Source organism: Gymnoscopelus microlampas (genome assembly GCF_963454915.1).
Source record: "Gymnoscopelus microlampas genome assembly, chromosome: 3".
In the NCBI taxonomy this organism is placed as follows: domain Eukaryota; kingdom Metazoa; phylum Chordata; class Actinopteri; order Myctophiformes; family Myctophidae; genus Gymnoscopelus; species Gymnoscopelus microlampas.
In genome coordinates this window covers 16,466,609-16,493,681 of record NC_139940.1, presented here as the reverse complement: position 1 = coordinate 16,493,681, position 27,073 = coordinate 16,466,609, and the positions used below count along the sequence as shown (strand labels likewise).

The following is a 27,073-nucleotide window of genomic DNA, read 5'->3' as shown; positions in this document are numbered from 1 at the left end:
TATTATTAGACACTGATTGATACTGTCATCGGCTTGTCTGGAGATGTAAGTGCGGCAGTGCGCTAATCAATTAAATTCTTTGTTGTGCCAAATCTTGCGTAAATACACACAGCGAAACCCATTCTGCATTTGTGCAATAATCACGACAGGTGCTTGTTCTTTTTTCACAGATGTATTACTAGATGACGTGTGGAAATGGTTCAATGCAGCACACAGCTCATGAAGCCTTCCATATGAAAAGCTTTACCGTTTACGGCGGTTCCTTATGCCAGATTCAAAGCAGCAGCACTGACGTGCGTATAAAGTGATTTTCTGAGCAAAGCTTATCACATTTGTCAAGTCAGGTTAAAGTACTGTAAACGTTTCACTTGCGGTTGGTGGAATTCAAAATAAGATAGAATTGTCAAGTTAAGACAAAATTCGAATATAATTCAAAATAAAACTGACTTGTAGCTGTTTTCTGAAGAAGTTTTCACTGTTGCTAAACTTAAAAATATAAAACAACTAAACCCAAAGTCCGCCATTTGCCATTTAAATAGCTAATATCGAGGAATGGAAATTTGTCAATCTTGTGCAAATAATAGCAGGAAGTATAAACTTTTCAATATGTTAAATGTCCTGAGAACATCATGAAGTTATACATAAGTCTATCTTCTTCATTTTGCTCTCAAAGTGCACTAGTGTGATACATTTAACATATGCAAAGTTTTTTTTCCTGAAAAAAAAAAAAAAAGAATACCTACCCACTGACCACAAGGTCTTGCCATCCCCCACCACCAACACAAGGCCAGATTAGATTAGATTCTTGGCCAGCCTGACCATTTGCTGCATGTCACTTCCCTATACTCTCTCTCCATGTCTCTCCACAGGAAAAAAACTGAAGAAAATCTGGTCTCGAACTCGGTCCCGCTTTGTGTGGACTCGACAACAACAACCCACGTCGCTGAACGTCTAGCTGTGGTAAGTGGGGGCCACATCAGGAACACAGGCACACTGTTTCTCCAATCCGCACCAAACTTTTCACAAACACTGCAGGGGTCTGTCATGACAATAGTTACACCAGGTGCCACGTGCGGCCGCCAGGGGCCATTGCACTGATCAGCGTTACATAGGGCTGGATTTGAAGGCGGCCTGAAAATCCAGTTTATTAAAACTACTAACATCATAAGCAAGGTATTATCTGTAACATGCTGGTGTGCAGGGCATTGCCAAGATTGGGTGTTTTAATTAATACTGTACATACAGGTGAAACAGGTAACAAAGAACTTTGATTGATTGATTGATTGATTGATTGATTGATTGAATACTTTATTAACGACATTGTTAACAGTACATGTAGTACAGTCAAAAGTTATGCTAAAAGGATAACACAAAAAAACAAGGGCTTGTTTCCATCCATTGTGATTCATTGTACTCAATTCATCAGAACTGAAGAACATAAACTAGCACAAGCAATAACCCAACAAGAACTGAGTGGGGAACAAGACTGACATACAGGGGTGATAACAAATGAGACACAGCTGGGGCAGACATGAACATAGAACTATGAAAACTAGACCAGGGACAAGGAAATACAAGAACCAGACAAGAAGTTAACGAGGCAAAGTCTGTGACTGTTATGTTACTGTATACATAGGAGGCGATGTATATTTTGAATACACTTGGTCCGAGAGTAAAATGAGTTCACAACTAATATAATAGTATTTGTCTCCTAACCTGCAGCTTCTAATTTCCCGCCAAGATAAATTTGTTTGTTGGTCTAATATTCATGTGGAACAATACAGTAGTTGTTTCTACTATGTAATATTAAAGTCATTGAGTAATCTAATCAAAAATGAAAACCTCATGTATGGAGTGAGGGCAGGCAGTCAATCTTAAGACTTAGTTGCATATTAAAAAAAAAAAAATAGTTGTGTAACAATTGAGTACCGAAGTTCTGACGTCACTCGTTCATCCCCTGGATCAAGTAATTTTTCGAAAGAGAATAATGGACCCTTCGCTAAACCCCACCCCAAAAGCGATTGTCCAATGCCAGCTTAGAAACCATTGTTAGCCTGGCATAGGTCTGGCAAGCTTTCGTCACCTGCCATAGCTGTCAATGTTATATCGCCCGCACACACACACACACAATCATTTGCAACATAATGGCAAGAATAGGAATACCACGATAACGTAATGGTGACTATGAACCACGTACCCAAACCCGTTGGAGGCTGCTTTTCCTAAGCTGAAATCTGCACTTAAACTACAAGGCTTCATGGCTGTGTTGTTGAACACATACACAGCTTAACGTCGGGAAAGTTACACGACTCACTCGCCCAGGTGGTGTCAATAATAGGCCACTAATCACCGTAATCGTAACAAAATTCAGAATCACAGCGCTGCCTGTTTCGGATTCCGCACGTTAAAGTATATTAATTCATTTGTTCGTCTATTTATTAACTGCGACTGCAGTCCCTGCGGTACATGAAAACTCCTGTTACAGTCAAGGATCACCTTCAACCTGGTATTTGCACTTTCTCCATTTACGGTCCGTACATCTATATAAACGTTCAGATTTTAAATATAAAGTGCTTACCCCATGGCCACGGATGTTACAATTATGCACGGGACTCTCAAAAGTACCCGTATATTCTGTAGTGTTCAATGAAAAGCATTTAAATCCGATCAGTGGCCATTTTCTCATAATGTATTCGAGTGCAATACACCTACCAACGATAGGGTCACTCAATTGAAAGCACAGGGAGAAAATGGCCACCAGATTAAAATGTGGATCAGATTAAAATGTTTTTTTTTATTGAACAGTACGGATGATACAGGTACTTCTGAGAGCCCGTATATACATGTAACATCCGTGGCCATGGGATAAGCACTTTATATTTGAAATATGAACGTTTATGTAGATGTACGGGCCATAAATGGAGAAAGTGCAAACACCAGGTTGAAGTTCATCCATGACGGTCGTGACAGTCGACCGTCGTGTATCCATGGCTATTACTCCCTCTAACATTTCCCATGTTTTTAGTTTATTGAAATAATGTCATGCACATTTGTCCAGTGCATAGCCTATTGCAGGCCTTGTTGACTAGATTTAGAAGAGATTTTGAAGCTCTTGCTCCTGAAATGATCGATTATTTTTAAGGGGAAAAGCCATCATTTAACATGTAAGTCGATGGGTGAGAAGCAGAGATTGCCAGGCGCTGCCAGGCCTGGGTGTGACTAACTTCGCACCACCAGTCACAGAGTGGAGTGGGTGGGGCTTAGCGAAGGGTCCATTGGGTCATCTCAGAGTCGTCTCATATAAGAATTGTGGTCCAAAATTAAACAAATTGTCCTGGCGATATTGTCAGGGAGTTGGCTCTGTATCGTTCACGATAGTCAGTCACTCATATTTGATACAATCTGTTTCTGGCAAAAATTTTACTAATTCGTAGGCTGTAACATAAGTGTTTTCTCGCCGTTGGTTGATTCTTTATATCCATATGAGTGAAACCGCCGGGCTCACTTGTTTATTTTTGTAACACAGTTCTTATTTTAAGCAATATTAAACAAGTCTATGGGAATTCTGAAAGGGGGAAAAAAAGCGACCTAGTAGGATGCGTAATTACATCAGACTTCGGTAGTTATAGACAGACAACACCACTAATATCTCCAACATCTCTTCTTTTCTCATCCTCATTTAGGAAAGTCCTTTGCAGAGTACGGACTGTGGAAGTATCCAGCGGGGGGTCAACCTTAGTCCCTCACCCACAGAGGACTCTCAGGTTAACAGCAGGCCAGGGGGAGAGACATCCCCTCCTACCTGTGATGATCACATCTACAATGAGATAAAGTCTGACTCCCAGTCTGTCGCTCAGTCTGTTTCTCCCACTCGCCGTTGGGCAGACACAGACGCAGGCAGGAAAAATGTGAATGAATGATACATTTTCATCACATGACTGATGTTGAACGATTTGTGTGAGTTTTGGACAAAATCTGTAGGAGTAGTGTGTTTTGAAGAAAATGTTAAATGGTGGGGAATCTTGTTGGAAATGTGCATGACCTGTATAGCGCCACCATGAGGTGTCTTCCTTGGCCTACTTGAAGTGTGCACGCAAAGTAGAGCTCTTCACGGGTACAAAATGACGGACCTAAACCCTAATGGACCCGTGAAATTTGTTTCACATCCCCTCCCCCTGTACTAGCCTGGGAAGCATACCTTTTTGGGTCTATGATCCGGTCCCCTGATCAGTGCTGAGTGCTTCTCAGATGGTATTATAATCAGACCCAGGGCCTGGGGTAAAAAAAAATAATCTGAACCGACCCAGACTCAATTGACCATGATAAAACAATTGACCTGGACCAGTATGGGTCTTGTGTTCTGAAGCCGATCGGTCCACCGGCTTGTGAGATAAGCTGCGCACACGCACGATGCACACGCACACGCACACGCACACGCACACACACACACACACACACACACACACACACACACACACACACACAGGGGCCAAAACATATTTTTTGGCGTCCGGTCTTGCTGGCCTGGTGGAGATAATAATCTTGTGAGTCATGTGACAATGACAACTGTTTGCCTATAATTTGCCTTTAAAAAAAACAAAAAAAACATCCAATCAACTCCAAATTGGTCACCATGGTCATAATGAGGAGGACATAATCATTAGATGCCAAAGGAATTGAATTTTTTTTTTTTTTGTGTGTTCTTATGTCAAAAAGTCGAATTTTAAAAGTCGAATTTTAATTACATTCTGTCAAACGCAAACGTACTGCGTGATGACATACTGTAGGCAGGTCTTTAGGAATATATAGCCTAGGAATCATGATTTCATTTTTGATGATTCCCATATAGCTCAAGTTCCAACGCTTACACATGATTTTCATCAGGGAGACACTCTTTGGCTGCTACGTTCTTCTCGTTTTAAACTTAAACAGTACTGTAATGGCCACACAGCAGCCACACCTTAATGTGCTCAAACATGGTGGAAATGTTTTTGTTTTGTCTGTTAATTAACTTTCCAGTACTACATAATACAAACATAAATGACTACACACAGAACCGTTAAATGACATACTGTTTAATTGCAAGTTTGATGCAAAGGTTACTTTGATGTGCACATACATTTGCTTAGCCTTTGTTAGGGTCAAGTTGCTTCATCAGGAGTCATTTAAGTTGCATTTGAGTTGATTTGGGTTTCTTTGAGTTATCAGTTCTGATTGGGCTGGAGGTGATATGGCTGGCCAAGGGAAGGTTGACCATGCACATTTAAATATTGACTATAAATGCCCAGTAAAAGCATTTACCTTAATATCTGTGACAAAATGTATGGTGGTGTCTTCCCTACAGTTAGATGACTCTGAGAAGCAGGTGTGCATAACTATATATGGATATATGTTCCGGAAAAAAGAGAGAACATCATGTGGCTCGTCTCTGTCAGAGGATTGGCAGTCCAGTCAAATGGAGCTGCTTTGTGAAAATTGTTGAAAATTCCCCGTTGAAAATTGAAACGAGAATGGACCCATTGAGCACCTGCTTTTAGATTGTCTGAGGGCTCAATACGTATGGGGAAGATGTCACAACTTGGTTTTAATGTAAATGTCACGTAAATGCTGTAATGTATGGTGTGTTTGATGAAAAACATTCTGCCATGGATAAGAGTTTTTTTGGACTGTCTTGTGCACTGTGGTGGTCAGTCAAATATGGAACAGGCGCTCATACACCAGGAGTCCATCTCTATGGAGGTGGTGTTCAAACATATAACAACTGAACTGAAAAGTTAAAGAACAATTTACTCCAGACAAAAAAAGTAAAAGGCCATGGCACGTACTGACCCAATATTAGATATTGTTTACCTTAGTTGTAAACCCTGAATAATTGAATAAAGCATATACATTAAAAAGCGAAAGGGGGACCAGCTGCCTTTAATCTGCTTATAAGAAGCTGATGATTTAATTGGACTGCACCATGTTCCTTGATGTTATGGGGAGGGGCAGAGGTTTATTACTTTGAATGTATTAATAGGATTTTGAGGAAATGTATTTTTTTGATATTTCAGTTGCATTGTAATTTCATTAGTTAATGAGTTAATGCTGTAGTGGTTTGTGTTATAGTTATTTGTAGTTTGTTTGAATGTTATGTCCTAGTGTATCCCTTTGTGTGTTAAGAGTGGACTGATCATCACCACATGATCCCCTCATGTCTCATTTTGGTTAGGTCAGTTGTACTGTTAAGTTCAAACATTTTAAAGAAATGACAGACAAGTCTCCCTTTGTCTCTCTCACCAACCAACTCGGTCCTTGAAAGTACATTAAAATATATATCTGAAAACATTTGAGGTGCGAAATAAGCAAATCAGTACATAAACGTGCGTCAGTGGTGCCTATCTCTCTCTCTCTGCTTCACTGCACGACAGGTGTCTGTGTGTAAAGCCCTCGATCCCATAGCCCGAGGGGACAGGACCCCCGGCTGATACTGTGATTGGTATTAGTTGTATAGTTAGCCTGCTATTTTAAGTAGGTAACGTTTCCGATGTGTTGGCCTCAAATAGTAAAAATATATTATAAAACTTGACTATCAAATTAAGTCTCACAGTTTATCTGGCTGATCAGGCAATTGCCTGTAGTAACAAACAATCTCACGTTGTTACTAATAGTACCCTAACACAGGCACAATGAAACAATTTTATTGGACGGGGTGCTGTGTTTTGATTGGATGGGATATAGATAGACTCATAATGTAAAATTCATTGTGCAAGCAATTAAAACATAGAAATATCATATATTGTTTTTGTTGTTGGGGTATATACACTGTGCAATTTGCACACCCGATACACATTAGTTCTGTTGAACTGCTGTCCCTAAAATCTTTGATATCGGCCCCACTGATGCCATGGCCCATGTCCACACACGACCAAGGTTATGAACGGAATAACGAAAACTAAAATTGAAAAAAAAACTACAGTAAAATACAATAAACGATAACTAACTGAAACTGTATTGTGTGTTTACAAAACTAACTAAAAGGAACTGTAATTATAGACAAAATGCCCTTGGTTTTTGTTTGTGGATGGTTGGTGGTTCATCTGTAACTGAATACATATTTAAATGCTATCTTTTGTTAAGTTTTTATTACACAATACTTACTTTTTCAATCCTGCACCTGACAAATAACCCAAAGTATAAAAAACGAAAACGAACACTGAAACTAATTAAAAACAACTATAAGTAAAAACTAAAACTATAAGTAGTTTCAAAAATAAATACGAATACAAATAAAGTGTTCCTCACCGCCAGGTCAGGTACGTTATTGTGGCCTCCTGGTGGCGCTATTATAGGCCAATGTGAAAAGGGTGCCATTTATTCTTAGGCCTTTCACGACAATGCATTCATGATTTGAGGCATTTTGTTCCGAAAATGTTTTGCTAAATTAGACCAGCTGGTAAAGCTATAACAGGCCAATGTGAAAAGGGTGGCATTTCTTCCTCGGCCTAGAGGGAATGTGCGTGTGAAATTTCACGGAAATCGCAAGCTGCGTACATGATTTGAGGCCTTTTGTTCAAAACGGACCAATCCTGCAAACTTTGGAAGCCAACCTTAGCCAATGAGGATGGAATATGGGAAATCGGACAGATCCGTGTTGATCACATGACTATAGAGATACTGTCTAGCGATTTGCATGATGTTTGGATAAAATCTGTAGGAGTAATATAAAAAAAATGTTTTTTCACAAATCGGCCTCCTGGCGTCGCTATAACAGGCCCATGTGAAACATTTGGGGCAGAGGTTCTGAATTGGCGTCCAGGGAGTGTGTGTGCACAGTTTCGCAGCGACCGGGCCAACAGTGCCGGAGATTAGCTGCTAACGGACGGACACGTGGACGGACGGACGGACAGGGTGCAAAACATATTGGCCGCGTTTCCCAAAGAGATCCTGCGTAGAGATGCTTCGCAGGTCCTACGACGGGTCTAACGTGTGACGTCACAGGCTGCGCAGTACCTTAGCAGGCATGTAGATTTCAGGTCATGCGTCGCCTGCGCAGCTTGCGTAAGAGCCTCTACACAGCTGGGACTCGGCGAAACCTACGCTCTACCCTCAGTAGCAGGTGGTTGTGCCCACTACGTGCCATCTAAACTGGCTACGTGTGTGGTAAAAGTACATTCGGGAGACAGCATGCATGTAGCCTACTCCCCGCCTACTCCTGGGAGAGGCGTAGCCCTGAATACTGTCCTACGCAGCAGTTTGTTACGAGCGCCCTGGGGCGCTCGTAACACCCATCGTAACGAAATAGATCTATGAAAAGACCGACCACACACACACACACACACACACACACACACACACACACACACACACACACACGCACACTTTATATATATATATATATATATATATATATATATATATATATATATATATATATATATATATATAAATTGTGTATATATATATTTGTTTAAGTGTATCAAAATGTTTTGAAAATAGCCGATCTACAAGCTCAAAATGGGCAGTAATGGGATGCGTTGTGAGCTTGTTTTGATTGGCTATTTTAAAAGAAAGTATAACTTAGGGTTAAAGTGGTTAAACTGTTCCTCGTTTGCTGTGGACCCCCCAATACATTGGAGTATACCAAAATCTTCTTAAAAATTTCTTAAGTGGGGCTAAGAAGAATTTTCTTCTTAAGAACGTTTGCTGAATGAGGACCAATGGATTTTATCTCTATAACATTTTAATTAGTTGTTTAAATCTTGTAGTCTAGATGTGTTTCTGATGTTAGAATTGTATTGCTTCTGGTATTTAATATTTTGTTTTTTCTTTTGTGGGCTATATTTTTTGTTCTCGATTGGAAAGCATTTTCGGTTAACTTTGGTTGTTTTTAAATGTGCTAAAGATGACTTGATTTGTTTGATGTTCTGTTTATTACAGTTTGGATTTTACACACACAGAAAATGTAGATGAAATAGGGTACAAAAACAAGTTGTCTTTTAAAGTAGCCAACAAAAATACATTCAGAGCGTGAAAAGTGTAATAATCAGAATATTACTACTAAAATATAAAAATAAACAAAATATAAATACATACAATAGAATATGCAACATAATTACAAATGTAATAGACACAAAACCAAGCAGAAAAAAAATAATAAAAAAATAAGCAGCTGCAGATTTGAACCGGAAAAACGCAACACCTTCATGTGTTTCTCAAAGCTTCAAATGAAGCTACAGTATGGGTACATCCACACATGAGCGTACACTAACGTGCAACGCTACGCTACGTGACGCTAGCCCCGTCCACTCTCATGTTAAGTTAAAAACCGGAAGTTCCGGTCCGGTTTTTCCTATAACATGGGAGTGGACAGGACTTCCGACTTCCGGGCGTACAATTGCACGCTAGCGTGCGCTCATGTGTGGATGTACCCTATGAGAAACTGACCCGGAACAGGAAACGCCACCTAGTGGAAAGGGGAACTACAGTCATGCACAGAGCCTACTTGGCTCTATTTAAGCTCACCTCATTCATTGCTCCTCCTCTTGCTGTCGATTTCAGAGTGTCACTGAAGGTTGTATGCGCATGTTCGTTCCCACCACAATCCCAACACCAAAATATCTTAAAAATATATTTTTGAATTTCCATTTCTGCAGCAAGCTATTATGTGTGCATGAGAAATTTGGCACTGATCAGTTTGCTCGCGTATAGAATCTCTTCACACACGCACGCGCACACACACACACACACGCACGCACGCACGTAGAAAGATACAATGGCAGACATTCTTTGTCCCCAGCCTTCAGGCGAAGACAAGGTTAATAATTAGCAGCAATTAAAGCATGGAGCATAATAATTGCTTTCTCTTGTGAAAAGTGAAAGTATTAATGTTGTAAATATATATTAAAAAACGACATATTAATTATCAATCGGGGTACAGGATGTTGAACTTTGCAGAGATATAATGAGGAGCAAATGCTTTCACTTTTATTGTCCTTATGTGCTGTCTGAGTGTTAATGTTTAAACATCAGAAATGGAGAAACGGTGCTATGTATATGAAAACAGGCATGATACTGTCATTCATCCTCACATTGCTCTCAGGTGAGGTCATAAAAGCATGTATTTTCAAGTATATCATACTAAATGCACACAGCGCACCCATCTGACCACTTAACAAGTGGGCTGGTAACCAGTGGTTAGATGGTTGGGCTGCGAACACTTGAGATTTTCAAGTGGGCCCTGCCCCACAAAAGGTTGAGAACCACTGGTGTAGGTGACATGTCTGTCATGTACAGTATGTGTGAGTGTTATTTAGAGACCAAAAGGTTGTTCAAATAAGCTTGACTTGACTGTACACTTTCTGTACAATGAACAGAGTATCTGATAATTATCATGTGCTTGGATGACCAAAGCTGCTTAAAGGCTCACAAAAAGGAAGCTGTTGGACCTCCCTCAAAGTAATCTGCCTGCATACAACATGTTGATAAAAGTGTATTCTTTTGTGAAAAGTGAAAGCATAAGATGTTATCAATGTTGTAAAAATTATGGCCATGTAGCCATAATTAGCTAACAGGGTACAGGATGTTGAAATTTGCAGAGAGATACCGAGGAGCAAAGCTGTCACTTGAAGCTGAATGCTTTCACCTGCATTGTGCTGCTGTTCTGTCTGGGTGTTGATGTTTCTACTTCATGTCTGATTCTACGGCAGAAATGAAAACAAGCATGATACCATTATTCATCCTAACATTGCTCTCAGGTGAGGTCTTATTATTTTAAACAGTACAGCAGAGATGTGGCTACAAATTAGAAATTGAAGGAGCACTACACTGTACAAATAATTATGTATTTTCAAGTAAACCATTTCTCTTTTGTCATATTGCTTTTAATTTCCATCAATCATGTTCAAATGTGTTTTATATAATCTATTACAATGTTTACAAGATACACTCGCTGTCTAATTATATTTAAGCACTTTTTTGACTGATTCTCTCAAAAGTCCAAACAAGTTTCACCAGAATCCTGCCTAAACCTGTAACTACCTCCTCCAGGTTTAAGCCATGGAGCAGGAGTTCTACCAGACCATCTGAATGGAGCAGTGGGAGGGAGTGTGATGTTCACCACAACAATCAATCAATCAAACAAACCATTTCTCTCAGTATCTTTCAGTTTTACTAGTGAAACAGTCCATGGAGCAGCAATAATTAACTCACCTAGTGTAAATGTAATCGCACCAGGATATGAAGACAGGATAACCTTGATCAGATCTACTGCATCCCTGGAGCTCAGAAATCTGACTTTTTATGACAATGGAAAATACAGACTCAGCATTGTAACAGACGGAGGAGAATTGATGGAAGGACGTACCATACTGAAGATCGACAGTGAGTTGATCCTGTATTATCTTCAATAAAAAATATACACTAAAGCAATGAGAGATTAAGATGTTTACGTTCCCACTGAAATGTGACATAAGGCATTGGCTAACACTCATTCTTGTTTGTTTGGCGCTAATTGGTCCAGCTGTTTGCAAGATTAGCTCAGGACTCACACGCACGCACGCATGCACGCACACACGCACACACACACACACACACACACACACACACACACACACACACACACACACACACACACACACACACACACAAACAACACCGACAAAAATGTTAATTTATTCGGCATTGCAGTAGATGTACTGAACTTTGTCTGAATGCTGTGACTGAGCAGAATTCAGACTTTCCTCCATCATTTTGTTCTTACTAAATAACTATTTTATATGAGCTATAAAACATAATTTTGATCAGTTTTAGGATCTTTTTTGGGCTTGTCATGACTTTACTCAAAACGGGTGTAGCCTATATTTGCCAGTCCACAGTTGCACTAATGTATGAACCATCATAGATATAAATATTGGCATAACTATCATGTACAATCTATCACCAGTAATATGGTCATATAAAGAAGACTCAAAGTGTGGCCTGGCCCCCTGCGCTTGGACTGACCGGGTTAGCATAAATCATGAACCATTAATAGGCATAAGCACTGTATCATGGACAATCTATCACCAGGAATATGGTCGTATAGTCTATATATATACAGGTATGTACAGACTATAAACCGTGGATATTATTGTGTGTGAGGCTGATTTGTGTAGACCCTACAGTACATATCAGCCTCACATAATATCCACTGTGTGGATATTAGGACAAACGTTGTGAAGTGAAAGCTGCCCCTTCAAATATACAAATATTTATACAAATATATATTTTTAACTATATCGTTATACATCATCTGTGCACAATAAACGCAAGGCGTGCATGCATAAACGCTTTGCTGTTTCTGTATCTCTGTATCTCTGTATCTCTCCTTTCTCTCCCAAACAATAAAAATGCCAGTTTTTATTTTAACACATAGGATAACATTTGACACAATGAAAATCTGATAGGCCTATTTACATGCAACAATGATTGCTAATACAGTATGTTTGTGTGAAGCAAGCACCACAATATTGTTTTCCCACTGCAAAGCTGACGTCATCAAATGTATCACTCCAACATCTTGGTCACTCTCTTTCTCTTCCATCTACAGCGCCCATTACAAATGTGACCTTGAGTCCCAGTGCACCCAACTATGTGGAGTTCAATGACACAGCAGTCCTCACCTGCTCTGTCTCCTCTGGTTCCTCCCTCTCTTACCTCTGGCTCAATGGCAGCTCTGAGATTACACCCAGTGAGGGAGTTCAGATTGGTGATGGAGGCTCCACTCTCACCATAGTCAATGTGACCCGCTATGACCAGGGACCGTTCAAATGTCGTGTGCTCAATCCCATAAATAATGTCTTCAGTGAACCAGTAAAGTTCAACATCAGCTGTGAGTTATTAAACTGCATGTTTAACTTCCTACAGTATCTTATAGTATACTGTATATGCAAAGACACCATCAAATATGGAGCTTGATTAACTCACTATATGATTCACACACCTTTTTAATTGTTTTAATTATTCTGAACAAGTGTTCAAAACTTAGTTTTCTTACCTTTTGGTTCTGTCTGTGTCTGACTCTGACAGCTTGTTTTAAAATATTGTCATTTTGTCTGCTGGTGTCTGTATGCATGTAATCTACAGTTGGCCCAGAAAACACCACGGTGAAGGTTTCCCCTTCAAAAGACTACTTTGAAGAAGGATCAGATGTCACCCTGTCCTGCTCAGCTGTCTCCACACCTGATCCTGTGTTTCAGTGGTTTCTGAATGGAAATTCATTTCCTCTTACTGGACCAGAAATCACAATAATGAACATTCACATTGATCAGGGTGGTAACTACAGCTGCCAGGCCTTTAATAGCAAGACTCTGAGATATCACATGTCTGAGGCCTCAGTTGTCACCGTTGTGGGTAAGTAGGGAAAAACTTTGGAAAATATTGAAACTGGTATTTAGTCATCTGCAAAAAAAAGGTACAGCAAATACAATCATCAGGCAATGTTAAATGCCACATAGTTTATCACACACCCATAACCTTATTTATTCATGAATGGAACAAGAACAACAATACATAGATTTATGTTACTGTCAATGAGGAACTGCCCAACACTTGCTGTTGGCAGTCCTTGCCCTTGTTGGTACGCACCCATTATATGCACCGTAGAAAGTAACTGTTTTCAGCTCTGTGTTTTGGTTCCTTTGTGACTGGATAGTGGATACTGTGCAGTGTTAACGCAGCTGTTGATTTTACCAAACAATCTGCAAACTGTGATATACAGCGAGCGGATGTAGCATTTGGGCGCCTCCTATGGGCAGAAGGGAAGGTACTTTTGGAGGTGGGTTATATCATAGACATATAAAGATAGACGCCTCCTCCGGCTCTGAGGCGTTTGTATCTCGGGCGCCACCAGCTTCCACGGGGCAAGCGGGAAGCTTCCGCGTGTGTCACAGAAGGGGACGTTTGGTAGGCCAATCAGAGGTAGGTGAGGGCGGGTCTTTACCGTCTTTTCGTAACCCAGCTCTTAACCCTTTAGACGCGCTGTGATTGGCCAGTATTCAACACGCTGTGATTGGCCAGTAGTCATTTTGAGTGGCAGCGTGCCCCCTCTAAAATGGCGGCCGCGATACAGGTCACTCCAACGAACTGCAGTGGCCAATGAGGTATCTTGGTTTCTATATCTATGGGTTCTATAGCTTGAGTAACCAACATAACATGGCGCCACTTCTACGTTTAACTCAACTCAATGGACGTGGCCGGCATGTTCTTTTCTGTTTTGAATGGGGTCCATGTTCTTGATAGAGAGTAGGCTACTCATTGGGCCTATATGCATTCATTGGCCATTGCCATTGCATAACCTAGTGTGCGGACCATGATCTTTAACTCTGAAGGCTAATATAACAGGAACCTTTTCAGTGCTTAATGATTATATGGGGAGTTGCATCATGATCCAAGGAATCCAGGGGAATTTTTATTGTACGACCTATGTTTCACACACACACACACACACACACACACACGCACGCACGCACGCACACGCACACGCACACGCACGCACACACACACACACACACACACACACACACACACACACACAGAGGGCGAAAACATGAGATGTGGGAGTTAGCAAGAGGGCGGGGTAAACACAACATGCATGCAAGGCTGAAAATGACCAGAAACGGCCTCCAAATTACAAAAAAGTCCCAAACCATGAAAGGATCCAGTGGCTTCCTTTAAAATAGAATACTCCATGTTATGGTTAGGAAAATGGAGTACTTCAAAGGCATTCTCAACTCCACAAGCTTAAAGGAGAATTTCGCCTGACGGTTTTCTTACCTTTTCTATGATGTTATGATATCCGATCCTAGGATGAGTGGTACAGTAGAAACATTTCATAACTCCATCCCGGGTCTGCCGCAGCTAAAAACCTGCGCCTATGGGACTTGCGCTAAATCGTGTATTTTAATACCTTTTTTTGACGTTCATAGTGACAGAACACTATGCAACGTGACTGTCTTGAATGCGCCCCAGCGGAAGTCTCGCCAGACGAGATTTCATGAAATCTCGTCCCATTTTACTGAACAAACACTCGATATCAACGAGTACTACCAGAAAATACTGCAATTTGACACTTATTTTAACAACACATATCACCTAACCTCCCTTTAATAACACAAACATTAAGCCTATTGAACCCCAGAGTCACCACAGCTCTCCCACACCCAACCTTTGACTGTATCACTGTCAAGGTCACACAAGGTATCACTGTCAACTGTCACAAATTCATGTTATTCATGGTAGTGTGGAGTTTTTTACATCAGAGCTGTGCTAAAACACATTTTCAGACCTGATGAAGGCCAGAATGTCGCAATGCATTTGTTTCTGTTTGACTTTTTCATGCGTGCTGATGTTTCCTTTGATGTTATGGTTTGTAAAACTGAGAGAGTTTGGCTAAACATGCCAGGCACTATGGTCCTTTAATCATGAATAATACCAGTAAATGGCTTACAGCAGTATTTCTTTTGTTTTACCCCGACAGTACCAGTCTCCAATGCAGTCATAACTCCCATCACCGGCACAAACTATGTAGAGTTCAATGACACAGCAGTCCTCACCTGCTCTGTCTCCTCTGGTTCCTTACTCTCTTACCTCTGGCTCAATGGCAGTTCTGAGGTCACGCCCAGTGAGGGAGTTCAGCTTGGTGATGGAGGCTCCACTCTCACCATAGTCAATGTGACCCGCTATGACCAGGGACCATTCAAGTGCCATGTGTTCAATCCCATCAGCAATGAAAGCAGTCCACCAGTAGAGCTCTTCATCAGCTGTGAGTTATTAACCTGCATGTTTAACTTCCATATCTACAGCATATATCTTATACTGTATGTAAATACACTATATGGAGGTTGATCAACTTATTGTAACCAATTGCTACTTTCTTTTTGCATTTTGGTGCTGTCTGACATCTTGTGTTAAAAGAGCACTTCACCTATTTTCAACATTATCTTTATACTGTATAATTGGTCCTCACTAATTATAAGATGACACAGTTTACTTCTACTCACTATGTGTCTCATTCGTGGGCTGTGGACAATTATTATGACATTATAGTTGGAGATTCCAAACTAAAATCATCTACATTGTTTATCTTTTGTTCTTGCATCAATAAAAAACAATATTTAAAGAAAGTTTGAAATTACCAACCTACCTACCTATGATGACACTGGCAGGCAGGTTTCTAAACTTCCTCGGAGACAGCGCAAGTACACAGAAATGGTGCCATCTTACAATGAGCATTAGAGAGGACCAAATTCATATAGGTCAAAAATGGGTGAAGTGGTTCTTTAATCAATTATGATGTTTTATGACTAATATTATCTATTGGTGTTTTTTATTTTGTTGGTGTCTGCTAATCTACAGTTGGCCCAGGCAACACTGAAGTGAAGGCTTCCCCTTCAAATGATTACATTGCAGAAGGATCAGATCTCACCCTGTACTGCTCAGCTGTCTCTAGTCCTACTGCTGTGTTTCAGTGGTTTCTGAATGGAAATCTGCATCTTATTACTGGACCAGAACTCAAATTACTGAACATTCAGATTGGTCATAGTGGTAACTACATTTGTCAAGCCTTTAATAGCAAGACTCTGAGATATCAAAACTCTGGTGCCACAGTCACTGTTCTAGGTAAGTGGGAATGAAGAGCTTTGAAGTTTGTGATTAGTGGTTCTTGAAGGCTTTTGAGTAGACTTTCTACAGTATTTCAGTTATTCAGTGTTTGAATTGAATAAGATAGTAAATCATCACACTCATCCTATCATCAGGTGCTGGGCTGAGAAGACATTCAGTATGGAGTTATAATTCCCCACAAACTTACATATAAATGAACAGAATCCTTGTGCATATGTCTGTCACCCGCATATCTCGAGAACTGTACGACTGATCGACTTCAAACCTGGCACGTGTATCACAGAGGACCTGAGGGAGTGCAGTGCTGACTGCTGAAATCCCCCAAACTCCGTGAATCTGTGTCTGCCTGCCGGTGTCCCATTTAGCCCATATATGGAGACCCTTGATATCATCAGCCCATATATGGAGACCCCTGATATTATCTATATGAGCCATACACTGGCTTCCATATGACAATGGATGCTGCACTAATTTGAACGGTTCTTGAGATCACATCAGCGATCTCCATAGCATTCAACACAGCACTCCCTCAGGTCGTCGAAGATACACATATATACATTTGAAGTCGACCAATTGGACGGTTCTCGGGATATGCAGGTGACAGACTTACCGTACACAGAGATTTGTGAATTTTTGGTTCTGAATAAGAGCTGATCCGACCAACTTCCCATCGGGCATGGCACTGCCTTGTGTCCATGGTGATACACAGGCCAAGTTTAAAGTGGTTCAGTCGGATGGTTCTCGAGATACGCTGGGAACGCACTCACAGACATAGATAATTATGATTCTGTGCATTTAAAGATACGTCGGCCTATTCGGGCCGTGCATGTCGGGAACGATGCAAGTCCGAATACATGCCCTGGCCTACCCATTGTGCAAAACATGTTATTAAACCATTTTGCTTTGCGCCGACACATTTCTTTTCCATACATAATTAAAGGTTTTACAAAAATAAAACAGAAATGTATGGTAGTATTCAAGTAGTAAAATACCTAAAAGTTAAACATTTGTTTTTAATTGACAGAGAAGATATCAGGTGCAGTTATCACACCATTAACAATTCAACCAGTTGAGGGGACTTCAACCAAAATGACCTGCAGTGCTGAAGGATCCATCTTTACCAGAGACTGGATGAAGGATGACCAACCTCTGACCCCTAGCAGTGACATCACTTTTCATGACAATAACACAGTGTTGTCCTTCAGTGCTCTGAAGCAAACCGACAGCGGAGAATACTTGTGCAGAGTCAGTAACCCTATCAGCTCTGATGAGGCCAGATACAACATGATGGTGAACTGTAAGTGTCACCCAGTGATATTTTACTTTCCTTACAAAGCATGATTTCGGTGATGAAAAGATTAAATGCAATTGGTACAATGTAAGTTCGGGAGGGAAGACCACACCGGATAACCATCTCCTCCCCCTCCTAATCGCCTCCAATCTGGCTGATATCAACTCCTCCCAAGCTCACCTGCTTGCGATGGCGCTGATAACAACTCCTCCCTTATCTCCTCCTACCAAACTAATCAAGGGTTGTATTTATACCACGCCATGCCCGCTCTCATTCATGCTCAGTGTTCTCGCATGAGCACACACGCATAAAGCGAACGAAGAGAAATACAGCGAAATATTTCTACTTACCTGCAAACCATGGACAACGAAGACTCATTCCAAGTCATGGCTTCGGACGAGGAGGATTTCGACAACCCAGACCCTCCCGTCCCGCCAACTCCATCACCAGCACCATCCAGCCGCCGCCTGCGCTCAGCCACTTCAACCCCAGTCAGTCGGTCGCTCACCCGAACCCCGGTCGAGTTCCGCCACCAACCAACACCGCAGAACCCCCCGCACACCCCCACCACTCGAACGAGCCGCAGCCAGCGAGCTCGCCACACAGCCAGCTGCCCCGCCGGGCCATACACCACCCGTGCCAGTCAACGCACTTCGACTCCAGCCAGGTCAGTCAACCCTCCGGTCCGCCCCATTTCGGAATGGACCGTAATTGGCCTTCAGAAAGCCCTACGGGCAAAAAATGTATTATTTTCCAGAGCAGCTCCTAAAGCGACATTGTTTTCTCTCCACCAATCCGCCATGCTGGTGACCTCCTCCCCTCCTGGTCCGTCGCGCAAAAATGACGTCGGACCAGGAGACGAGAGCGTCGCTCCACCCGACCCCGCCCCCGCCAAAAAAGCAACAAGGAAAACAACTCGACCGGCTCCGGCCCCCTCCCCCCACCCCCACCACCATCAACACCAACATCTCACGGCGCTCCCTAGCCAGTCCACCGTCCACCACCTTAACACTCAAGTTAATCCACCCATTGTCGTGTCTCACCCCCCTGTGCCTGCTTCCCCCCCCATGTCAAACTTTTTATCTGTTTTGTCCTCCCTGTGCTCGCAGGCTGCACTTCTATCCCATCCAACCCCACACCCTCCTCCACCCCCCATTGTGTCTAACCTCCCTTCCCACCCTCCCCAACCCCCCCCCCCTCCCTCCCTCATGTCTCTCCCCCCTCATGTCTCATCCATGCCTAACCATGCAATAACATCTGCTATGTCTAATTATGCATTAACTTCTGCCGCCCACACTCAAGTGGCTCCCCCCCCCCCCCTCCTCCCCCCCACATTTGGCCATGGTTTCGCTCCTGCCACCAGCGGCCAAATGCCCCCCCCCCCTCCCCCCCCTCATGTCCCATCCATGCTTAACTATGCAATAACATCTGCAATGTCTAATTACGCAATAACCCCTGCTGCCCACGATCAAGTGGCTCCCCCCCCCTCCCTCCTCCCCCCCACATTTGGCCATGGTTTCGCTCCTGCCACCAGTGGCCAAATGGCTCCCCCCCTCCCCCCCACATTTGGCCATGGTTTCGCTCCTGCCACCAGCGGCCAAACGCCCCCCCCCCATCCCCCCCTCCAAACCCACTCCTACCTCCAACCTCAGGCTCCGGCCCCCCTCCCCTTCCGCCAAGGTCCCCTACCCCCCCACGGGCCTCAGCCCACCTTTTTCTCCCTCTCCTCAGCCACGCCGGCAACCATGCCACCTACAGCCATCGCCGCCAACCCCATTCCAGTCTCCGCGTCCCTCCGTAACCAGATCCTCCAGGGTATGGACATCGACCTTGCCTCCCTATTAAAGCCCTCCGCCGCCACCCACCAACCCAGAACCGTCGACTGCGGGGGGGTATCCATTACTCTCCGTGACCTCCACACCTCACCACTACACACCGTGCTCACACCCACCGAATTTGTTCTGGCGTTTTCCCTTTTCCGCAATATAATCTGTTCACTATTTCCCACCCGCAGGCAGGAGCTGGACGATTACGTCCAGATAATAATGGACATGGCCGTCCGCTTCGGGGGCACCGCGTACTTCCAGTACCACCGGCAGTTCGCAGCGATGGCGGCAGCTCGGCTCCAGCAGTGGAACGTGGCAACCTATTGGGGCGCGCAGGACACCGAGCTGTACTGCCGGCTCTTTGCCGGCAGAACCGCCATCGCCTGCACCCTGTGCGGCTGCCCCGCCCACCCCACCACCGATTGCACCCTGGTCTCCAGCTCCCACCCCACCACCCCCGCACCGCCCCCCGGCCCCCGACCAACCTACAACCAGCAACCCCCACCACTCATGTCCTCCGCCGTCCGCCCAGCCAGGCCAAGAACAGAGCGTCCCACCACCTTCCCAGCCTCCTCCCAGACAAGGGACCGTCGAGGCCGCCAACTTATCTTCGTAGGCTCCAAAATGGTCTGCAACAACTTTAACGACCAGGGCTGCAACATGTCCACATGCAAAATGTTGCACGTGTGCACTTTTTGCAGCGGAGCACATTCCCGCCCCACCTGTCCCCACAATCCCACCAAGCCCGCAGTCAGCTGACTATCACAGCACCTCGCCACTCCCATCAACATCCCCGCCATAGCCTCAGAATTAGCCTCCCACCCAGATCCCACCTTCATCCGTTTCTTCATAGACGGCCTCAACCACGGTTTTTCCCCCGGCCTCATCACACTCCCAGACACATCCCACACCTGCAATAACCTCCAATCCGCCATAACTGACCCAGACACCGTCGACGCCCTCATCACTAAAGAAGTCAACCAGGGCTTCATGATAGGCCCCTTCACCTCCCCCCCATTCCCCACCTACAGAATCAGCCCCGTCGGCATAGCCACCCGAAAGTACTCAGGCAAGAAAAGACTCATCATCGACCTCTCATCCCCCCACGGTTCCTCAGTCCCCAGCATTAACAGCCTCATCCCCAGTTCAGACTTCTCCCTCCAATACTCCACCGTCACCCACGCCATCTCCCTCATCCGTCTAGCCGGCCGCGGGGCCTGGCTTGCCAAAGCCGACATCACATCGGCTTTTAAAGTGCTCCCCCTCCACCCAGACTCCTGGCACTTGTTCGGAGTCTGCTGGAGGGGGAAGTACTACTTCTCCGTAAGGCTAACATTCGGCTGCAAAAGCAGCCCCAAGCTTTTCGATAACTTATCAGAACTGCTATGTTGGATTCTACTGAACCAATACAAGATCCCATTCCTCGTCCACCTCCTAGACGATTTCCTGTCCGTAGACTTCCCTTCATCACCCCCCGCACGCACTCTGCTAGCAATCCGAACGGCCTTCACCGCCCTCGGTGTTCCCCTCGCCGAGGACAAAACAGAGGGCCCCGCCACCAGCCTGGAGTTCCTCGGCATTAATCTCGACACCACCACCTTCCAAGCTTCACTCCCCCTGGAAAAATTACACCGAATCACCCTAATCATCGCCAATTTTGCAGACACCCCCTCGTGCACCAAACAGCAACTCCTCTCACTCCTAGGTCACCTCAACTTCGCCACCCGCATCATCCCCCAAGGCCGCTCATTCATTTCCCACCTCCTCTCACTAGCCTCCTCCGTCCCAGCCCTCCATAACCAGGTCACCATCTCCCCAGAGTGCAAGATGGAGCTCTGCCTCTGGCACAATTTGCTGCAAAATTGGAATGGAATCAGCTTCTTTTATGACGATTTCCACTCCTCACCAGAGGACCTCCAATTATTCACAGACGCCGCCCCCTCGGTAGGCTACGGAGGCTACTATCAAGGCCGGTGGTTCGCGGAGGAATGGCCAGAGGAGATGCTAGATCCCCCGTGTGACTCCGGCCATTCCTCCGCCTTATTCGAACTGTACCCGATAGTGGTAGCGGCTTCCCTTTGGGGATCGGAGTGGACCAGCCGCTCCGTCCTCATCCACTCAGACAACCAAGCCGCCGTCAACATCATCAATAAAGGTCGCTCCTCCTCACTCCCCATCATGGCACTCCTCCGTCGACTCACCTGGATCACCGTCACTCACAATTTTATCATCCGCGCTGCCCACGTCCCCGGTCACCTCAATACAATTGCTGACTCACTCTCTCGTTCTCTGTTTCAGAAATTCAGGCACTTGGCTCCAGAAGCAGACACCTATCCCACTCCGGTACCTCCATATTCACACATGACCTTCCCCTGAACCATCCGCTCGGCCATCTCATCCACCACGCACGGCAAACCATCCTCCAGTCACTCGCCCCATCCTCACTCTCCACCTATTGGACGGCATGGAAGAACTTCCAGCTGTTCCACGCCACCTTCACCCTGCGCTTCCCGTCACTAGACCTGGCCACCCTCACGGCGTACGTCAGCCACTGCCACCACTCCCGGTCCATGCACTCCTCCACTATCCGAGTTTACCTATCCGGCATAAACTTCATCGCTAAACTCCTCACCGGCGCCGCTCACCCCTTCCACACGCACCCCCACGTCACACTGCTTCTCAAAGGCATCAAACGCCACGAGCCTCACCACCCTCCTAGCCGCCAACCCCTCACAGACAACGTCCTCGCCGACTGCATCACCGTCCTCCGTTCCGGCCACTCAGACCCATTCACCGACTCCACACTCGAGTCCCTATTCCTCCTGGCGTTCTACGGTTTCCTCCGCTGCTCCGAGTTCACGTCCACTAATACTAGGTTCGATCCGGCTCGCCACCCCTGTCTGTCCGACCTATCAATATTCAGCCCTTCCACCCTCATCTACACCCTCCGGCACAGTAAGACCGATCAGTTCGGAACATCCACCCCCATTCACCTGTTCAAACTAGACTCACCCCTCAGCCCATACGAACCACTCGTCCGCCACCTCGCCATCCGTCAGTCGCAAAACGCCTCACCATCCGACCCCCTGTTCATCTCAGAATCCGGTTCCATAGTCACACGCACCTGGTTCCACCATCATCTCCGCTCCGTCCTCACTAAAGCCGGCTACGCCGCCAACCACTTCTCCGGTCACTCATTCCGTATAGGCGCAGCCTCCACAGCCTCCCGGAAAGGCGTCCCCGAACACACGATCCAAATTCTGGGCAGGTGGTCTTCACAAGCATACCACACGTACATCCGTTCCAACTCCCACGATCTCCTCCAAGCCCACATCGCACTCACCCGTTAAAACGATGCACCATTCTTTGGGGTCTTTGCGCGACTAGGTCGCAGACGGACCACGGGCCCCAAAGCCAATATACCCAGGGCCCATGCCCCAGACCGCCCGGCCCCCCGCCCGCTCCTCTCCATTCCTCCTCCCTACCTCCCCTCATCCCCCTACATCCCTCGCCCCTCCTTCAGGCGCTTCATCCCGCCTCTCTTCCCTCCCCGCCTCTATCTCACCACCTTCATCTCCCTACAACCTCCCCCCCTCTTCCCCTTCCCCACCTTACGCCCACCTCCCCTACAGTATCCCAACAACGGGACCCCCAATCGCCCCCTCCGTCCCAACAACGGGACCCCCTATCATCCCCGCCGTCCCAACAACGGGACCCCCTATCATCCCCGCCGTCCCAACAACGGGACCCCCATTCCTCCCCTCCGTCCCAACAACGGGACCCCCTAATCATTCCCTCCGTCCCAACAACGGGACCCCCATCCATCCCCTCCTTCCCAACAACGGGACACCCATACACCCCCTCATTTCCCCCCCGATCACGCCTTTCACATCTAAGGCGCCCCTTCCCCCCCAACCTAACCCATCTTCCTTCCACAGTGGCACCACATACACAATAACCCCTTCTCTCAACAGTGGCACCACACACACAAACCAATGCATTCCCCTGTACAAACCTTTCTCCCCACAGTGGCACCACATACACAAATCAATGCATTCCCCTGTCTACATTTCAATGCATTCCCCCGTCTACATTTCATCATCAATAAATACAACCCAATCGATTCTCTGTTTGATGGTGTGGTCTTTGCTAGTGAAATGCAATTGGTACAATGTAAGTTCGGGAGGGAAGACCACACCGGATAACCATCTCCTCCCCCTCCTAATCGCCTCCAATCTGGCTGATATCAACTCCTCCCAAGCTCACCTGCTTGCGATGGCGCTGATAACAACTCCTCCCTTATCTCCTCCTACCAAACTAATCAAGGGTTGTATTTATACCACGCCATGCCCGCTCTCATTCATGCTCAGTGTTCTCGCATCCCACCACCTCCCCTTCTCCTCCCCATGCAAAAAACTAACCCTGCAAAACTGATCTGTTCTCCTCTCTCACACATGCTTCCTCTAGGTCTCCAAGGGGGGTCTTTGCGCGACTAGGTCGCAGACGGACCACGGGCCCCAAAGCCAATATACCCAGGGCCCATGCCCCAGACCGCCCGGCCCCCCGCCCGCTCCTCTCCATTCCTCCTCCCTACCTCCCCTCATCCCCCTACATCCCTCGCCCCTCCTTCAGGCGCTTCATCCCGCCTCTCTTCCCTCCCCGCCTCTATCTCACCACCTTCATCTCCCTACAACCTCCCCCCCTCTTCCCCTTCCCCACCTTACGCCCACCTCCCCTACAGTATCCCAACAACGGGACCCCCAATCGCCCCCTCCGTCCCAACAACGGGACCCCCTATCATCCCCGCCGTCCCAACAACGGGACCCCCTATCATCCCCGCCGTCCCAACAACGGGACCCCCATTCCTCCCCTCCGTCCCAACAACGGGACCCCCTAATCATTCCCTCCGTCCCAACAACGGGACCCCCATCCATCCCCTCCTTCCCAACAACGGGACACCCATACACCCCCTCATTTCCCCCCCGATCACGCCTTTCACATCTAAGGCGCCCCTTCCCCCCCAACCTAACCCATCTTCCTTCCACAGTGGCACCACATACACAATAACCCCTTCTCTCAACAGTGGCACCACACACACAAACCAATGCATTCCCCTGTACAAACCTTTCTCCCCACAGTGGCACCACATACACAAATCAATGCATTCCCCTGTCTACATTTCAATGCATTCCCCCGTCTACATTTCATCATCAATAAATACAACCCAATCGATTCTCTGTTTGATGGTGTGGTCTTTGCTAGTGAATGCATGGTTATTCTACAAAAATGTTTCCATATTTAGAAATGGCTGATAGACTTTATTACCGTTGGCAGCCTCATTCGCAACAAGCTAAAATGTACTGATTATGTGATAAAGAAATCCTGGTCTTGTCCTACAGTAAATCCTAACCTACTTTAATAGCCTATTTGATTATAGACACACGTTCTGCCTTACTTTTTTTGTTTGAGGTTTCATGCTACACAAACTATCCTATTTGTTTATCCCACATGGAATTTTGTTCATCATTTTACTCAGTGTATTATCCAAACCTTTACCCTTAATATTACAGTATATCACTGTAATATAATATTTCATATCTACGTTTCAGATGGGCCAGACAATGTTCAAATCAGGGGTGTAATTCAAGTAGAGTTCAAAGAGCCGTTCACATTAAGCTGTTCTGCTGAGTCAATGCCAAGTCCAAGTTACCACTGGATATTCAATGGAGAAGAGTTGGATGAGTATTCCCATGAACTCAATAGGACAGCTACCAAAATCTCTGACGGTGGAGATTACATCTGCAGAGCTAAGAATATTGTGACTGGAAAAACATTTGATTCTAATGTCCACCGGGTATCTGTTGAAGGTGAGGATCAATTGTATTGGCACACTATGTACTGCACATAATGTAGTAGATTTGCATGCCTATAAAAGGTCAAGTCTTTTGAGGTGACAGTGCTATTTACTATTTACTGACATGCTTAGTGGTTGTCAAGGTTAGAAGTAGCGCTGTTTTAAGAACTTCATGTCCACTAGACTTAAAGGCTCAAATGGCGCGATGTGACATTATCAAGAGGGCAGACAACCTGTGTGTGTGTGTGTGTGTGTGTGTGTGTGTGTGTGTGTGTGTGTGTGTGTGTGTGTGTGTGTGTGTGTGTGTGTGTGTATGTGTGTGAGACACATTTCTTCTGCTGTGTGTGTGTGTGTGTGTGTGTGTGTGTGTGTGTGTGTGTGTGTGTGTGTGTATATATATATATATATATATATATATATATATATATATATATATATACTGGTGCAACATAGCTGTGAGGTGGATGTGAGGTGGATGTAAGATGTGAGGTGACTCCTTTAACTGATGTAATCGTTGCACATTGGGGTCTCAGGCTTACCTCAGATTTTATCTCACGCTGCCAGTGGTGGACAGTATTGAAGTACAGTAAATTAGTTATTTTTTGTATTTTTATTTTGAGTATCAGTATTTTATTATACTGTATATTTATGGATACTTGTAACTTTCACACATTTCAAATAAGAATTATGTATATTTGACTCTAATATTAAGCCCTATTCCAAATATAGTGAAAATACCATCTACAAGCTCTCAACACATTGCGATGTGACACGTTGTGAGCTTGTAGATCAGCTATATCCACAATTATTATACTAAAATCTTCTTGCAAAATGTCCATACAGTTTAATACAGCAATGCATTGATATTAAAAAGAAAATGTTCATTTGTAGAAATGTACATTTGTACATTTTAATAGTAGTAATAATAGTATTTTAAAAAGCATGTCATTTTCAATTTATGTAAGTAAATACTCCAGTACTTTAACTTGTGTCCAAATGTGGCTGAGCAACTTTCACTTGTAGTTGAGTAATATTTGAACAGGATTATTTATACTTTGACTCAACTAGGGCTTGTACACCACTGCATGCTGCCACTTATGTTGGCAAAGCATTACAGACGATCAGCCAATCAGTGAAGCCGACGGGTCAGGTTAGCCAATCAGGGAAGCCGGTGCCCACATAACAAACACATTGACACAGCAGCACAAACCAGACTCAAAGCATGACCAATCTGTGAAGCCGACAGGTTGTATTGGCCAATAAGGGAAGCCGGTGTCCACACTCCTACCGCCCGGGACACACAGACATAATTTTATGAATTAATAGATAATAATAGAATGTAGAAATAAAATAATAATAATGATAATAATAATCGTTGTGTTTTCTTTTCTTTCTGCTTTTTTTTTCTTATCTCACATTCAGGATCCAGAGGTTTATCATCTGGTGCCATCGCTGGAGTAA

General features: G+C 44.8%; 1 protein-coding gene across 1 annotated transcript; it reads left to right on the top strand.

Annotated features, from left to right (window-relative positions):
* Positions 1-182: 182 nt before the first annotated feature.
* LOC311041744 (cell adhesion molecule CEACAM1-like) lies at positions 183-27,073 on the top strand (the record flags this gene model as incomplete). The annotated part of the gene is made up of 9 exons (XM_084052228.1): positions 183-187; positions 870-960; positions 3,684-3,897; positions 11,029-11,361; positions 15,497-15,781; positions 16,375-16,638; positions 17,666-17,938; positions 25,368-25,612; positions 27,035-27,073. The coding sequence occupies 9 exons, from the start codon at positions 183-185 to the stop codon at positions 27,071-27,073; spliced, it is 1,749 nt and encodes a 582-aa protein (XP_083908354.1).